At 42.7% G+C, this 18,341-nt stretch overlaps 1 protein-coding gene across 14 annotated transcripts in view; it reads right to left on the reverse strand.

Moving 5' to 3' along the window:
* Positions 1–18,341, reverse strand: part of LOC139620643 (ERC protein 2) — a 151,983-nt gene that overhangs the window by 68,991 nt on the left and 64,651 nt on the right. For 13 of the 14 annotated variants that reach the window (XM_071476375.1, XM_071476377.1, XM_071476372.1 and 10 more), the window contains 4 exons: positions 16,546–16,587; positions 15,300–15,493; positions 8,397–8,490; positions 3,312–3,464 (listed from right to left, as the gene is read on the reverse strand). In XM_071476375.1, coding sequence (XP_071332476.1) covers positions 3,312–3,464; positions 8,397–8,490; positions 15,300–15,493; positions 16,546–16,587 — 483 coding nt within the window. The remainder of the gene's footprint in view (positions 1–3,311; positions 3,465–8,396; positions 8,491–15,299; positions 15,494–16,545; positions 16,588–18,341) is intronic. The other variant, XM_071476381.1, reaches the window with a different exon arrangement.

An 18,341-nucleotide genomic window follows, 5' to 3' on the forward strand; every position in this document is an offset into this window, starting at 1 on the left:
TTAGAGCAGGTGAGAATAACGCTCAAACCCTCAACTACATCTCCTCCCTCTGCACTCACATGCCCTCCAGCCATGCAGGTCTGCATGTCCAACCTAAGTGTCTGATAGACAGGATGTGACCTAAGGGCGTCATTATCCTAAGACAGGAAGTGCCTAATTGTCTAACAAGAAGTACTTCACAACAGGATCCAGTACGAGGCAGGACTGTTCAGATGATGTAAATGGGAGACCAGGAGAAGATGATTGTATAGACAGAATAGAGAATATGATCTTTGTTCAGCTCTGATGATTTGCAGATTTGTGATATAAGACAGTCAAACAATAAATTCTGAAGTGTTGGATCTCAAACAAACAAAGGGAATGAAAGAAAAGGAGGAGCATAGAAAAAAAAATGGAGAGAAAAAGAGTATTAGGGGAAAGCACACCATGGGGTAGGACATGAAAAAAGCAATGGGCCTCTTTTATGAAGGGGGCAAATCGTTCACACATTTTCAGGACACTCTCCATCTCCGCTGGTTTTCTAGGTGTGTTTCACAGATGTCAGATAATGTGCTCAGTGACTGTTCATGAATATCACATATGGAGTAAAGAGAAGAAAGGGTGGAAGTAAAGGAAGTGGCAAATAAAGACATTTGAAATGGTGGGAGAGTGACAACCTTTAATGATAACTTCCTGGAAATGTAACAAGGCATTGTTTCAAATAAAATAAAACCTGTATCCCTGCCAACAACAACTGACCTCTTAAAGTGTCCAGCAGCTAATATACCCAGTGTCATCGAGACATCAAACTGTCCAAAATCACACCACGTTCAATGTTTGATGTCTTATTTCAGGCTTAAAAGAATCCAGAGCCAATCTTTTCATCTTGCAAGCCAAGGTCACACACACACACACACACACACACACACACACACACACACACACACACACACACACACACACACACCATTTACACCCACCACATGTCTATCAGCCCTTATGCACCAACTGCTCCCCTCCCAGTTCCCCATTAGTCCACCACCCAGGCTAGCCCTCACTTCACAATCACATCATTAATAAGGAATACAATGCATTTTAGTGAAATTAGGGACCTAATCAGCTTATCGGTGAGCCTGTGCGTGCTAATTTAGCTCAACTTCAAGGCAAAGCCCCCCCAGCCAGCCTAAGGCTCGCTAAGACTGGCCCAAAGCCCCTTTAGTTGCTAAGCTGATTGGGGGCTCAGAGCAAAGGGCCAAATCCCTCTTGTCCATTTGCGTCGGTGTTGCTGGTTCAAAGGCCTAGTTCAAACGCCATAGAGGGGGAGAGAGGGACAGAGACAGGAACAGAAATGGAGAGAAAGGGAGAGACAGTGGGGAGATAATTGGGTGGGACAACTTAAGAAGGCAGATGGGAAAGAACGAGGCTCAGGACAATGGATGGACAGGAGAAATGATGCCAGGAGAAAGTCAAGAAACAAAGAGAGACAGAGGCGGACTGAGAGTCTTAGAGAGCGGGGGTGTGAAGAGAAGTGACCCAGGGCATTACCCATGCTCCATTTCAGCAGGTCAGGCTGATGGAAGACTTTCAGCGCATTACACATCATGAGACTGATTACTCTGGGACAGAGGGGAGAAGAAAGAAGAAAAATCAAGGAAAGAGCGAGGGGAGGGGAGGGAGGCGATGTGAGAATGTGAGTCTGGCAGGGCGCTCTGAAATGGTGCCAGGGTCAGGTGATGTTTCAGAAAGACCTGTCCCTCTCCCTACTCCCCCAGCATCCCTCCCCACACACACTCTTTTTCTCCAGAGTCTGAGGCAAGAAAGGCGGGGGACTGACGACTGTGAAACAACATGTTAATGGCATGTTGACTCGCTGCCTCCTTATGTGGTGATGTAGTGTTGGCTCACAAAGTCCAGTGTGTTGACAGCACCTACCAGTGAGCATCAGTGACGGAGCAGCATCTTTCCTTGTGTCGACAGCGTGACTGTAACTCGATGCTGGCTCAGTATGTTTCTATGTGCAGGGCCTGGATTGACTTGGAATTAAACTAACTTGACTATTACTTGAGGGGTCAATGAGTGTTAACATGTCACAAGTTAGGAAAGGATTTCCCTGATTCTTTGGCTACACGTGGGTAATCTTAGGTTGAGGCTGAATCATCCACTTGTACACATGCAAAAAGACCCACAGACATGAATATACTTTTTTTCTGGACCTCTCAGTGGATCAGAATATTGTTTGATAAACACACTGTATCCACACTGACTCTAAGTCAAGCGTGTAAAGTACAGAAACTGCAAAAAGGAGGAAAAAACAAGCCACAGTTAGCACTGGCTCTCAATGGATTTTTTAAACTGAGTTTGACCTTCTTTTATTTTCCCGCTCAGTCCACCAATCTCCTCCCTCCATCTTTTAAACTCTCCTCTATCAGCTTCTGACTTTGAATGTGTATGTGTGTTATTGAGAAGGAACATGTGTGTGTGTGTGTGTGTGTGTGCGCGCGTTTGACGCAATACAGCCATCATTCTGCCTAAAAATGTTAGTTCTTGTTTAAACCACCGATTGCTCTCATATTACTTGTGGCACGCATAAGTAATGCAAGGTCATTCTCATTCAAATGCACACTCACACCAGGAGGAAACACACTCCCTCGCCCTGTTTCTCTTTCCCACCACAGACACACCTTTGCTCACACACACATATACAAAAGCACACACATAAGCTTTTTTTGGAGCGGCCGACCAGCTGGCAGTCCGAGAGACAGATAGATAGCAGGACGTACAGGGGAAAAGGGCAGCCTGTACTCCATCAAAGCTGCAAGCCCAAAGTCTAAAGCTTTGTTAATGAATTCTGATTACATGCATATAAACTGACAATAAGTCAAACATGTGCTTACATTTTCAAGCATGCAACAGCAAACTTAACGAGAGACAGAAAGTGAAAGGAGGACGCTGGATTTTTTTTGTTTCAGTTTTAAATTTCAGTCTAGAGGGAGGAAATAATCAAAAGCACGCTGTGAAAAGTAAAACTGAATTAAGAATCAAAGGCAATAAGAGAGGGGGAGGAAATGATATTTGCTGGTTACATATGAAGTGATTAAGGATCATCCATTAACCACAGTCTGCCAGCAGTTACACTCTTAGCCACATGGGGGTGCAGTTTGGTTCATAACATTTTCTCAGTGGACGTGAGCTGACACCTGCACTTAGTTTAAAAGGTAGGGGGTCTGCCTGTGTGAGGATGCATGCAACTATCTGTATGTACGAGTGTGTATATATATGTGCATGCTGGTCTGGTGGAGTCCTCCATCAGTTGTATGTAACATCAGGTAAACCTCTCTCTGGGCCTGAACACGGGCAGCCTCCTCCTGCGCCCAAAGGGCCTCCCTATGTGCCGATGTATTCATGCTCTCCCTCAGTGACATCTCCAACTCCCTGATGCGCTGCGCCGTCTCTTTCATGGCGTCCTGGGAAGCTGAAAGAGGAAGCTGGGGGTTGGGGGGTGGGGGGGGTGAAAGGAGTTTACAGGAGTTTAGAGGAGGACGAGAAGGAGGGTTTGAAGCAAAAGTAACAAAAGCCAGGGAGAGAGTGTTTTTCTTTGAGTATACTTTGTTTTAAAAATTCATCATCAAAATGTTATTGCACTGGAATAATACTGTACGGGTAAAAGATCATATGAGGAAACGTGTATTTGTTGGTCCCTTGGCTAAAAGGAATTCAAATCATGTCAAAGACTTGGGGAAGTGTTAAGAGAAGAACAAGTCTCTTCTTAGAAGAAACAGATGCAGCCAGAACAGAGGAGAGCGATAAGTGATGGAGAGATGGAGAGTTTGTGTGTGGCCTCTCTGACACCTATGGTGAGTGGAGGAAATTGATCCTTCTCCACACTGGGTGATGGAACTGTGAAAGAAAACACAGGACAGAAATAATAAACCTCGGATTCTCTCTCTCTCTCATTCTATTTTTTTTTTTACTCATACTCCCAAAAAGTTGACTCACTGTCAAGTTCACACATTCACACGTTTGTGGGAGCGGCACAGAAGCCTCGGAGTCACATGGGCAAGGAGAAACTTTCAAACAGGAGTTCATTTAAACTCAGGGGTATATCCTTGTTGCAGAAGAGTCAGACTCATGTTTTGATGGAGCAAACTAGGGTTATGCCAATCAGACACTCAATAACTAAATCCACAGGAGCCAAAACCTCCCTGAAATGTCATTTTAACACTTTTATAGCCACACTTCGTGCTTTCTTCCATAAAGAGAAGTGACTGCGTTGCATGCTAGCGAGAGCGGCTTCCTGTCACCAATACAGCAGAACGCAAACCACTGCAAAGTAGATGTTTTGAGGAGGTGAATCAACATTGGCAGCTTCAACGGCACAAACTTGATAACACACTGGTAGATGCATCAAGCCAATTAATATGACAAAGTGCAAGCAACAAGTGGCATACAGGTGTGCCAAAAGCAGCAGACGCTGGCAGCAACGAAGATGTGGAGGAAGCTCTCTCCAGATAGGAAGAATGGAGAAAACTGTGGACTTAACTGTGATAGATGACACTTTCCTGGTTGAAATGTTTCAGTGTTTCACCAAGCCTCGCTGCACACTCTTAAACAGACATGTCATCTCCAAATGGCTGCCCTGTGTTTGTAAAACCAAATTAGTGAATTCAAATGCTTGGGAACAATTGCATCAGTATGGCATACAGCTCATATGCAGGGCCCTGCGTGAAAGTGCATGTGGCTAAAACCAGTACTAAACCTGACAGTACTCTGAATGACTAATTTTTGTGCTGCATAAAAGCAGAGCTCCGGGCCAAAAAGCACCATGGCTCACACATGGGGAATCCATTGTGATGGCAAAAGAGGAGATGCTAAATGCATGTCAAATTGAAATGCGAGTGATGTGGAAGTAATCTTATGAGACAGTGCCAGGAACACGCAAGATGCATATGAATGGCTTATTAAGCACTTCTAATAAATATCAAGTTTCAGGTTAGTGTTGGCACATGCACAATGCTGTGTTCACAGTATGGAAAAAGAAGAAAACTGGCATCAAGACATCTCAAAGGATCTTCAAATTCAATGTTGAATGTTAAAATAAATCGATTTTAAAAAACGACCAAACCGGGCTAATTAACTGACTAATTCAGTGATACTGACCTAAAGAGGAGCAATGGAATTATCCCTGAGCGTGATGAAAATAGCGCCAAGCCAGCCGAATCACAAGCGGATACTTGTGGCTCGTCACGTCAGCACGACACAGCTGGAGGTGAGCGACAAACACCCATACACACACATACAGAGGCAGGCTGTGTGTGTCAGCAGTCCAAAGCTATAATTGGATGTGACAGACGGGCAGTAATTCGATGCACCAGAATCAACAAGTGCTGGTCTGACCCCGCCCCGCAGACAGAAACCCACGCACGCACACACACACACACATTAATACACACACACGCCCCACTGAGATGGGGCTGCCACCGCTGGACCCCCAAGTGAAACCTAACCAGTAAGCTCTGTCTGCCTGTGTGTGTGTGTGAGTGTGTGTGTGTGTCAGTGCATATCTGTGTGTTATGTGAGTTTTATTAGTAACAAGAGAATATTGCTGGCTGAAAAAAAAAGAATGGAAAAAAGGGCAATAAAGATAGAGAGATACAGGGAGTGAGGAGAAATGGAAAGATAATTGCCTCTGCAGCACCAATCATCACCTAAAGCCCTTGGGAAGGATCATTATGGAGTCTGGCCCTTTTTGGTTTGATGGAGGGATTATAATCACTAAAATAAACGAGCAAAGAGTGAGAGAATGCACATTTCCAGCAGCTGTGTACCTATGATCCTCAGCTTCACCACACACACAGAAACACACACAAACCACTTACCCACATAGCCTGATCCAGGCAGACAGACATCTGTCTCTGTAAAAAAAAAAAGTTGTGTGTGCGGCATCAACCGCTATGTTCTACAAAATCGTGTGCAGGACCAGAAGTTTCATATACAGTCTGAGTTAAGTTCAGACTGCGGGAACAAGCTTAGAGTGATGGAAATTCCTAAAATGTGTCTATGTTTCTTAAACTGTCCCCAGTTTTAAAAAAAGAGTTTCTGCAATCCTTGTGTCTCTAAACAAAGTATTGAGTGTTGCTGATGCCTCTCAATTACAGATAAAAGAGAAATAAAAGGCCTGTTTGAAGGCTTGAAGTGAACATTTCCGATGTGTGTTTTCTCTGTGTTTGTGAAGTGCAGCGTGGCGCGATGGAGACGATGGAGCGGAGAGATGCTATCGCTCCATCCCACATAAACTCTCCTGGATGAATGTGGAGAGGGAGTGATGAGGGAAGGCACTGTTTGTTTGTGTTTACCCTCGGAGCGTGCTGTGTTCCTGATGGGACCGGAGATAAGTGGGGAGAGAGCTGGGGAAAGAGAGAGATAGAGGCAACAGAGCAACCTGACTGCTGAGCAAACACAACGTACAGAATGTATACTGTACTCCACTACATCTCAGCATCACAGATAGTGAGCTGGAAGGTGCTGTCACAATCACTCTTATTTTTAAATGGTCATGTTCTACAATATGTCTCCTTCTCTCTTTAAGTTAACTCCTGTTGTATTTAATCATACTGTTCTTTGTCTTTGTTATATCATATATTATGTACTGTCACACTTCTCAGGGACTTGTGATTGTCAAATGTTTGGATTGTTGTGTACAAGATTGTATATGTTGACCAATAAAAATAAATGACTTTAATGAATTAATAAAAAAACAAATTAAAGAAATTGGAGAATAGAAATGTCATACATTTGATACATAGGTACTTCAAGAACAGTTGCATTACATAGTTTGTTCACTCTAACTGTGAAATGCTGAACTCAGTGCACATCTGATCAAAATTGTTTAATAATCAAATTTAAGTGGCTCCTATAAATATTTTTTTATTTGTGTTAAAACAAGACTAACTCACGCACAGCAGGGATTTGAGCCAACATGCTCATGGTGGCTATGCTAACATGCTAATGTTTAGCATGTTTACCCTGTTCACCATCTTAGTTTAGCATATTAGCATGCTAACGCTTGCCACTTAGCACTAAACACAGGGTACAACTAAGCCTGATGTGAGCATCCTTATTTGGACAAACTGAAATTTGGCGCCAGATGAAAAGTAGCTGGATCACCAAATTGGTTAGAATTGTTGCTGAGGGGGACACAGAAGTGTGTGTGTAATGGCAAATCATCCAATAGTTGTTGAGACGTTTCCCTGGCGCTAGAGGAAAAGTCACCAAAGTTAATACCTTTTATCCCGTGGGCACCTTGAATTTGTGCACCAGATTTCATGGCAGCCAGACAGTTGTTGAGATATTTAAGTCTGGACCAACCAGCCGACACTGCCATTCATACAGTCATGCAGCAAACATAGATAAAAAAATGTTATCAGATTTTTTCCTTTTTAATATTGATTCAGGCTCCTCGCTAGATGAATGAAAATATACCTGAACTTGAGCTTGACTTCCTGTCTCTGCTCTAACACTAGTATTTCCCTTGGTCAATATTTTACTACTCCCTTGCATTTGTCCCTGTGCCTCTTTCTTTCTTCCTGGCACTTGCTTCATGTCTCTTTCCAGGTTATAGCAATATTAATGTGTACTACTCAGACACTGTTTAGAAGAGGAAATAGGATGTTGGATGCTGCCTGCCAGCACACACAGAAATAACAAAATAGCTCTACCAAAAACAGACCGAGAGAGGGGCTCTGGCTCTATTTGCCAGGGAGGTACAGAGAGGTGTACTCTACTTCATTGGTCCTGTGGGAATAACCTGGCATGGCTGAACTCTGCATATTAACACCTCAGCATAGCTTTGCAGGGTAATACACAAGCAGGCACACAGACGCACATATACGCAGAGTGTCAAGCAAACAGCTGACACTCATGTTGACACCTAAGCAGGTATACAACTATACAAATTATAGCAGAAATTGTCCTTCAAGATTCTCTCTCCTCAGTGACTAGACACAGTCCTTTATTATTCCCATATGAGCCATTATACCGCCGCTCCCAGCTGGCGTATGGAGCTGATTTCTCCTGGACTAAATGCCTGTCTCTTTCACTTAGGACAGACTCTGAGATGCACTGAGGGAGAGGATGGGGCGGGGTGGCATGAAAGACTGGAACAGGGTTCTCTCTGCCCAGAAGTGAGTGAAGGGAGGCGGGTGAGAGGACAGCGAGCAAAATGTAGAAAGAGACAGAGGAAAGGGAAAAGATAACAGTTTCTGAGAAATGCCCTGAAAAAGGGGTGAGGAGGAAAGAAGATATGAGTATGACTCAATCTAAACACTGGGATGAAGAGGTGAGCTAAATTAGAAGCCAAGGAATGTACACATGTGCACATACACACACACACACACACACACACACACACATATTCAAACCTGTGATAAAGAGTGCGGATGTCCATCAGTCAGGGCATCTTTCCTCATCTCACCCGGAACCGTCTGCTTCTGGATGTTCGGAGACTTGATTTGCCTTCAAATAGAGAAAAATTGATGACAGCAGATGAACAGAATCACATTCACAAAATATGGTGATGGTGTACAGCATACCTGTATGTATGCAAACACATTATACACAATATACAATGACCCTGTTTTACTTCAAACGACTTCTGTGTGTGTGTGTGTCTCTGTGAGTGTGTGTGTGTACACACATATATTTTTCCATTGTGTTGTTTTGATTTATCTTCAGAGTTAAAACAAGGCCTGCATATTGCATCATACTGGTACATGGCAGAGCGACAGAGGCTGTGCATGTGTCTAGCCTTAGTAACATGGAAGACTGGGACAAGACAAGACTTGACTGATGGATGTGAGACACTGCTGTGTAAATCTTTCAACAGGAAAACACACAAACACATGCAGACAGGAGATGCAAGCACAAGCACGCACACAAACACACATAGACGCATTCTCAAAAATAGATATGTGCGAGGAGTGAGTCTACAGATTAGAAGACAGGATGACAATAATACACACACACACACACGCACACACACACACAGGCACACATACGCACGCACGCACACCGACACAAGGGTGTGTGTTTTTGAAAAACATAAATTGGTACGAGTCTAAAGACACTGCCAGAAACACACACAGAGGATAATAAATCTGCTGTCAGTGTCGTCAGCTGAGGTGCTGATTACAGAGCTAAACCGTGTATTACCCCGTCAGGATGGCTGTGTATTTACCGCCACACTAAGACCTACTCCTTGTCATTTACCAAACTTACTTAGCAAGAGAACTATGGCACATATGCGCGCACACACACACACACCCACATGAACCCAAAATCCATAGGACATACACACACTTATACACAATCTATATCTTCTCACAAACACTCTCAAAATAGGATCAAAACACACTCTTTGAGCCCCGCCACCCCCACATCCCCCCAAAAAGTGAGCTTTCATACTTTTAAAAAAAAAAATGCACAGAAAGTGCGAGAAAGCTGACAGTGACAAATTAGTGCTTAAGAGAACCCTCCAACACTGTAAACAGGCTGTGACCAAGCAGCTGCTAAAACGTACCACATTATTATTCCATATCCTCACTGGTGTGTTGACTCTGGGCAAAACCTACAAGCTGCCCCCACATATGGCTAAATATTTGCTGTCACAGCCCTTAGAAGGTGTGTGTGTATGTGCACATGTGTCAGCTTTTCTGAGTGATGTTGGTGCGCAATTAATGTAAAATACACCTAACGACATGATAAATAAATTTAATACACACTCATCTTCCCACACACACACACTACAGTAACTTTCAAAACCTTTCAGGATGTTTTTTGTTATAAGAGAAGACAGAGCAGGAGGGGAGTGCTCGACATTTATACCAATATTTATATCTGATATTACTCCCTCTATACAAAACTACACATACCGTTTATTAAGCATGTCATTTCATGTCTCTGGCTTGTGTCTTTATTTCTTTTTTTAATGACTCTACTGTTGATTTTATATGTTTTTATCATTTTTACGAGTGGGTTTTGAAAAGTGCTGCGTAAATACAGATTATCATTCAATTCTGTTACTGTTATGAATGAAGGATATGTACACACATGTGAACATGTGCACACATATTTACACAGCAAGGAGGAAGAAGAGGAGGAGGAGGAGGAGAAAAGGAATTTGTTTATACTCTCTTTGATGTCTGTGTGTGTGTTTTTATAAGCTCAGATGCATGTCCATAGAGAACAAACTTGCCATGAGGGCATATCAGCTATCACACACAGCCACTACTGGCACAGGTGTATAAACCAGCAGACACGCTGGTCCCCCATCAGCCCATCAGTGCAAAATGAAATAAGTGTTTTGACCAGTGTGAAGGCAAACGAGGGCACGTAGAGTGTGAGTAAGGAGCAGACGGGTTGGGCTGCATGTGAGTGGAAAATGTGAAGGAGAACTGTGATTTGCTGATTACCGAAATGAGTAAATTCATAGGGGGAAAACAGTATTTTATTGCTGTGACATTGCTTAGAAAGATGAAGTGAGAGAGGGGGAGCAGTGTGCACGAGTCCAGCCATTTCCTAAACTGAGCGTAATAAGTAATTTTTCACATTTTGCTTCTTCCACCTGGAGCACTCGACACATCCGCCTTCCAACATAAGCAGCTCCGCTTTATTTCTGGCTGTTATAGCATAGCTCATTTTTTTTTTTTAACCTTGTATATCTCTATACATATTTCCTCTTACTCTCTTTTTCCATTATTCCTTTAACAATCTTTTCCTCTTTTTCTCTTCTAGTTTGTCTCTCATTTTAATTTTTTTTGTCTCTTACAACTCATGTCTCACTGTGATAGCATTGAGGACAAAGGTCTGATCTTGCTTGAGGACTACTGCTGACGTACCCTTGAGCGAGGCACCAACAGTGACCAAATGGCTGCTGCGGAGCTTCTGAGTGGCCAGGAGGAATAGGAAACTGCGGCCTGGCTGGGCTGTTCCCAGATCTGTATGTGGGAAACTGCGAATATTAAGTGGGGGTGTTGCTGGAAAAGAGCATGCGTTCTCCTTTGACTTTTCCTGGATAAATAAAGGTTAAAAGGTACTAATAAGCTTTTAAAAAAAAAAAAAACTGATTTTGATCTCCCCCTTCATAACCCTTAATTCTTACCCCATCTCCTCCTCCGTGGAACAAAGATTTCAGGCAGACAGGGACACATCAGGGCAGTCACTACTCAGGGTTGCATACTATATAGAATAAGAGGCAGATATGATCTGAATGAAATACATTTTCTCTTTAGTGCAAAAAGACGAGAGGTAAAGGAAAAAGAGAGAGAGGAAGGAGAAGGACTGGAGGAACTGTGAGAGTGTAGCGTGAGGCCGTTGGGTCAACACTGAGAGTCTGAAGTTTTATCTGAGGCGCTTGTCTAGATGCAGTGCTGAGAGATCCAAACAGAACAAGTTTGTTTATTACTGATAGATGCTTTATGGTCCTTAGACATGTCTTATCGCAACACAAATACCGGTTCACTGTTGCCTTTATATATTGCCTGTGTGTGTGTGTGTGTGTGTGTGACAGGGCGAAACAGAGAGGAGGTTAAAAAGGAAGAAATGGTTAGTCTGTTGTTGTGTGTCTGTGACTGTGAGAACATTTTCGGCCGCAGGTGCAACCATATTTCAACAGCAAAACAGGAAGTTGACATTTTCTGAGCTAAAATGGACATTCAAACCCTATGCACACCTGCAAATACACACAGAAATTAACAATGTTTACAAATATTTTCATGTAGAAATATTATATACAGAGACTCTGGAGGTTATGTGTGTTTTGGCGTGCATGCATATTGTGTGCGTGGGTTTTCACAAGATTGATGCTCCCCACATCTGGAGCTTGATTATGGTCATAGGAATAAAGCCCAAATTTATGTGTGTGTTTATGTGTGCAAACGGTTGTTTGCGAGTGTATGAATACTTGTCAGTCAACGACCACTGATTCCTCCCAGCCAATAGACCCTTATGAAGTTCATTAGCATCATGTGTTCTCAGTCTCACCCTAGTCACACACACACACACACACACACACACATATATATATATATATATATATATATATTTACACACACACACACCCCTCCCTTTTCCTGAAACCCTCCCTTACATACCACAGTGCTTACCACGTCTATAGCTGTGATATGGTGAGACTGGGGGTCTGATTTATTTTTCAAAGTTTAGCCCTCACATCATCGCTGAAACATTAAAAGTATAGCATTAAGATGAATAATTCCACTAGTTCACAATATATAGCCATGAAGGAAGGAGTGAACGAAAAGGAAAAGAAGGCTTTATATCCACTTGACATTCGTATAAAAATAAAATATCTCATTTCCATTTCAGAGCAACTTCAGTCACAACTTATACCTCAAATTTCTGAAACTGCAGATGCTTCGGCGCAACAACTTATTAAATATGTTACTTTTTACCTAATGTTTAAAGTTAATTAAAACTGGTCGTGTCAAACAGACCATTTGCTGCATTTATGCTCTTGTACTTTTAGATGTTCAACAGCAACTACATAAAGTGTAGGAGAATGATGCAGGGGAAACACTCAAGTGCTACTTAATCTTATTCCTAGTATGTCAGGCTAAGAAATGAATTCATTTTTCCATTTTAGTCCACTATATCTACACAAACTGCTCCAAGATATCAGTAACCATGGCTTACAGAGCTCTATTTAACAAATCCAACTATTGGCAGTAGTTTTAACAGCTGATACAGATGCTTTCTATAAAGCCTGTTCAGTGTCACTGATCACTTAGGCAGATTAGCTAGGAATTACACCTACACACATAACAGTAAAAAAAAAAAACCCAGCCATAAACCATAATGTTATTATTGATGACTTACAGAAGATCACTGGGCGATCTAAGGTATGAAATAGCTGTGAGTGAGTCTCCCCTGTGCTGGAAAGTATTTATTACAATGACCTGCTGGATACATTCATCTTTGACTCTCTGTGCTGCATTGCCAAGTGGATGAGAAAGTGTCTATTTCCTCATCTGTTCCTCTCTCTCTCCAACCAGATAGTGGTTAATAGGCCATCTGACTGAGTTCCAACAGAAACACTCTGATTAAAAAGACATTCATCCACTGCCCAGACACATCTCACGCAGCCTGACACAGAAGTCCAATCAGCGCACACAAACTTGTCCGCCCATGCTGTCATTTACCACATGTGCAGAGACACACACATGTAAAACACACACTTTTTTTTAGGGTCTAGTGTGTTAAATCAGATCATGAGTACAGTAACTTGATGCCCCACTTATCTCCACTGCAGTCACACAAACACAATCTCTACATTCGTTCACCATATTATGTGTGTATAAGGCAGCAGGGTATGACTGCAGTGGATCCTCCTCTGTTAACCTGCAGCTGACTTGCATATGACCTCTGACCTGTGCGGGCTGACCAGAGCGGAGGGGTCGGACCCTTTTTGACAGTAATGAGACAGCAGCCCTGATAAGATGGACGGGCTGAGGGGAAAGGAAACTTTTCCAACTCTTGATCCAGAAACTAAACGCAAAGATTAACACACACATGTACATGCACACACTCTGGTGCATGCACATGTGTGTGTTAATTTGTGTGTTTACACACACATGCTGCATGTGAGCAGCACATACATTAAGACATAAAAGTAGAGGCATGCCACATGCACACACAGGGAAACAGAGAGTAGACTGTGTGAACAAACACTGCGGGAGCTACTGTATCCATATTATACTTGACGCTCATGCGTTCCCACAGAGTTTGACTCAGCACACGGTTTCCATGCCAGAGCAGAGAGTCTGTAAAACGGGTAATGAATGAGGCAGGAAACTATGTTGGATCCAGTACATGCAGCTCGTCCAGATTCATTCTCAACCATTCAGAACCATAGCTAGCGTTAACACACCTGATGGGGCCAGCGTGTGTTAAAAAATTGTTATTGTTGCTTACATTTTAACACTTGTGGCTTCTTCTGTGCAGCTGGCGGTCCACCAGCAGGGACGCCACACACTATCAATCTACATGTACAGACACACTGACCAGCACACAGCAAACTGTAACAGCTTCAAATTCAGATACACACTCAGACGCACGCCTCTTACTTTGCTTCTTTCTCACTGATGCACGTACGCACGCACACACACACACACACACACACACACACACACACACAAACACACAGTAAATACGCACACAAACACTCACATGCAGTACATCTGCGTTGGCACTAAACAACCACTCATTTGGGTACATATACACACCATGCCAATCCATAAATCAGATGATAATTGAGTAGCACTGTGCCAGTAATAAACAGAGCAGTATAAACAGCCAGTGTCTGGGCTGGATACACCACCTCCCACTGGCATGCCACTGGCTGCCTGCCTGGCAAACTCAGTAACACATACACACTCAGTCACAGTCACACTCACACACAAACTCATTTACAGTACGCATTTATAGTTAGGCAAAGACAGAAAGAAAACCACTTATCTGTTGAGTTCGCAGAACCATATGAAAACACACACACACACACACACACACACCATTTAAACCGAGTTTGATATGAGGAAAAACACAAATGACAGCACTCATGATAGCAATGAAATGTGAAGAAGCTTTGCAGAAGTCAATGCAACAGAGAAACTATATGTCTCTAGTCATATAATTCAGGAAACATATAAAGTCTCTCATTGTGTTATTGCTGTGACAGGAATGAGGACCGTGGTTGTTTAGCGTAAATGCGTTGTACATTAACCGTCCCACCGGGATAGTCAAATTTGAGCTTTCTGGGAATCAAATTTGAGCCAAAATGCCCCAATTTCCAACTTTATACCTGGGAAAGTTTAAGATCAGCCCAACAGTCATGGCAAGATGTCAAGAGTAATGGCTATGGACAGTGTTGGCGGTATGACGATGGCATGTTTAACAGGAACACTAAGAACTACTTACCCAGGTCTGCAGACATTGATACACAGAAACAAATAATAAGACATTAAGCCAAACGATTAAAAACCACACATGTGCATATGTATGGGTCACAGCATGTATTTCTAGTCTGTGATTACATCAGGCAAAAAGCATGACAGCATGGAAGTGGTTTCAAGTGCTGGGAGGACACAATCTAGACAGTTTATGTCTCGTGGATTACTCCTTTATAAATAGAGCACTTAGGAATGAATTGAGATCTTACAAAGATCCGGTCACTTGGAAGGACACTGCTCTCTGAGGACACGCAGATGGTGTCTTGTGATGAATATGAATGTCACTGAATTTTTGACGCTCACCTCTCCAGATCAATGATTTTCTTCTCCTTGCACGATTTGTCCATCTCAGCATCCCTCAGAGCAGCCATCAGCCTCTCCACCTCGGCTTGTGACTTCCCAGACTCCTCCCTGTAGCGTGCCACTTCCTGCTCCAGGAGCCTCAGACGATCTGTGATGTCTGAACACTTCCTGACTGCTTCTTCTGTGTTCTGGGTCTTTGAGGGGAGAGAGAGGAAGTGGATACATTAGGTACAATGATAGCCATAAATTATCATTAGGACAGAATCAAAGAACATATACAATAGCCGGTCTAGGACATCTCAGGCTCAGCTTTTTAAGAGCTGCTGTTTGATAAGATCATTGTCAGACTTTCAGTCTAAACTGCAATTTGTTACACTCACCTCAACATCCATCAGCCTTAGCTGTCCTTTGTCAGCAAATTCATTAGCACAGAAGTCTTTCGTGAATCTGCTACTTTCTAATAATTTCTGCAACATTACAGGACTTAATTCATTTAAGAAATTAATATTAAATTTGTGCACCATAATCATACAGCTGTATCCTCAAGCAATACATATATTTAAAAGCGATAAGACTCAATCTTATTAGACTGGAACTGTCAGTATAATAAGACTGACTCAGGAGGTAGAGTGTGATTCCTGGCTCTTGCAGTCCAAATGTCGAGGGTGCATTTGGGATACTGAACCCCAAAAATTGCCCCCATTGTATCATAGTAATGTGAGTATGTGTTAGTGTGTGTGTGTGTGTGTGTGTGTGATAGAGAAGTGCTGTATATATACAAAAAAGCACTGTGTGAATGTCTGATCAAATGGGAGAACGTGTCTCGGAGCGTAAAGCGCTTTGACTGGTTGATAAAACTAGAGAAGCATTAGCAATAGCTATTGCAGTTAGCAACTGCGCTACACTGCTAACTGTAAGTATTAGGATTCTAACATGTGATCCGTTAAAGCAAGTGATCCATAGTTGAGGGTGATGAAGTGCAGCTCAGAGTCACAGTGTAGCTGGGACTGACCTAGTAAAGTTACAAATGACAAAGTGCAGCTGAAAATGACCAGGACAGACGCAGCTGATGGATGTTGAGCTGAGCGTAGCAAAGTACAGCTCAGTCTGATTAACGTTAAGCCAAGTCTGGCAACAGGGAGCTGAGCTAGACAAACTGAGCTGGAGGAGTCCTAAAATGGCCTCTACACACACACACACACACACACACACACAAACAAGAGGCATAAAGTAATACAGAACCTACCGTGGGGCTTACTGCTGGTAGCCCGTCTACTTTGGCCGGCACCTACAGGTTGATACAAAAAGATATGACACATGCAGGATAAGGATATAGTATAAAAACCAAGAATACTCAGGGTCAGGTATGAGATCCAATCACATGGGCACCTTTGAAACCTAATTCAGTCCTGTATATGTGGTTAGGGTCACAATCTAGCTGAAGTGGAGCCAATCTGTACCCCCCCCCCACCCCCACCCCGGTTCCTCTGCTGCCTGCTTTTCTGTGGTTTGCTTCTATCAGTTGCCTCCCCGGGGCGTCCTTCATGTGGAGTTCAGTCATTATCATTATAAAATTACCGTCTCTCTCTGTTTGGCTGCGATTTTATGAGACCACCAAACATCTCCATTTTTTTTCTCCTAAGTAAAATGTTGGGAGAAAAAAAAAAAACAAAAAAAAAAAAAAACAGAGTTACACTGATGAATTCTTTCTTCTCTGAGAAAAATATCCCAGAGGAAGCTTGTAACCTAGAATTATCTTTCTCTCTGCTTCTCCCTCTTTCTCTTGCTCTTTACCTCTCTGTCGACTGTGTTTGTGAAGATTGTTTAACTTGTTGAGACAGCTGAGGCCACTCGTTTAAACATCATCGAGTGAGCGCGCATGCACACACACAGACACACACACACACACACACACACACACACTGAATAATTTATTGTCAGGTCTGCATAAATCATGGACAGTACATGTAGCTCTGCTTGACTCTGTCATTAGAAAAAAACCCCAGAGTGCCTGTTAACTATTACCACTAGCGGATTTAAACAAATGCCTCTTTCTAATTATCGCAAACCCACCAGATAAACAAAATGCACGAGCTGGCCCCTGCATATGGGAGACGCAGCCATGGGATATGGAGCACTGCTAAATGATTGCAAGGTCTTGCTTTAGGTGCAAGCATTGATGATGAGGTTCTGTAACACATCTGTGTTTGCAAAATATGCACTTGTTTTATAGGTGCATACAGTATATGTGCGTTTGACTAACCTGTCTAGAATATTCAGTGGGGTCCAAAAGTCTGAGGCTACTTTCCCATTCACTGTATATGCCAGCATGTGACCTTAACGAGCCCCACCAGCTTGTTACTGTATGTGTTTACGCACATGCACGCACAAAGGAGTAGATCCTGTGAAAAAGGGGAATACTTGGCCCCTCTGGCATGGCAAGCAGAATCATTGTTTGCCTTGTCCTCCTCACCCCATCACCTCCACACCAAGCCCCATACACTTGTGCACACACATCCAGCCCAATCTTAGCTAGCACAAAAAGCATTAGTCTTAAGTGGACCAGAGTTTGTTATGTTCTTTCAATGCGTAACACACACAGGCAGAAAGTAGGGAGTGAGAGGACGGCGGGTCCGACAGGAATTTGTGATATTATGACAGGAGGGAGAAGGCCAGTAAAGATACAATTACATATATGGTCATAGAAATTATTATTATCATTCCTGGAAATGTCTCTTAAGTGTAAATATTACAAATAAGTTAAATATGTGTGGCCACAAGGCTCTGAAATGGGTTATTTAACTCCTGGTCAGAGAATACCCAGTAACACTGAGGCTTAGTAAAAAACAGACTTCGACTCCTGAGGGTAATCGCCTGTGTGTGTTAGATATGATTGTATTAAATCTCATTCAATCTCTGTCTGTGGAAAAATTAATGTCTGGTTAGTCTTGTCTTCATTAACACAGACAACAACAAAAAAAAGACAGTAAGAGAGACGATACAGCGTCCACCTGTTTTAAAAAAACCAAACAGTCTTTTGAA

Source organism: Trachinotus anak, unplaced genomic scaffold (assembly GCF_046630095.1).
Source record: "Trachinotus anak isolate AG129_WGS33_773 ecotype Australia unplaced genomic scaffold, CSIRO_AGI_Tana_v1 ptg000004l, whole genome shotgun sequence".
Lineage (NCBI taxonomy): Eukaryota > Metazoa > Chordata > Actinopteri > Carangiformes > Carangidae > Trachinotus > Trachinotus anak.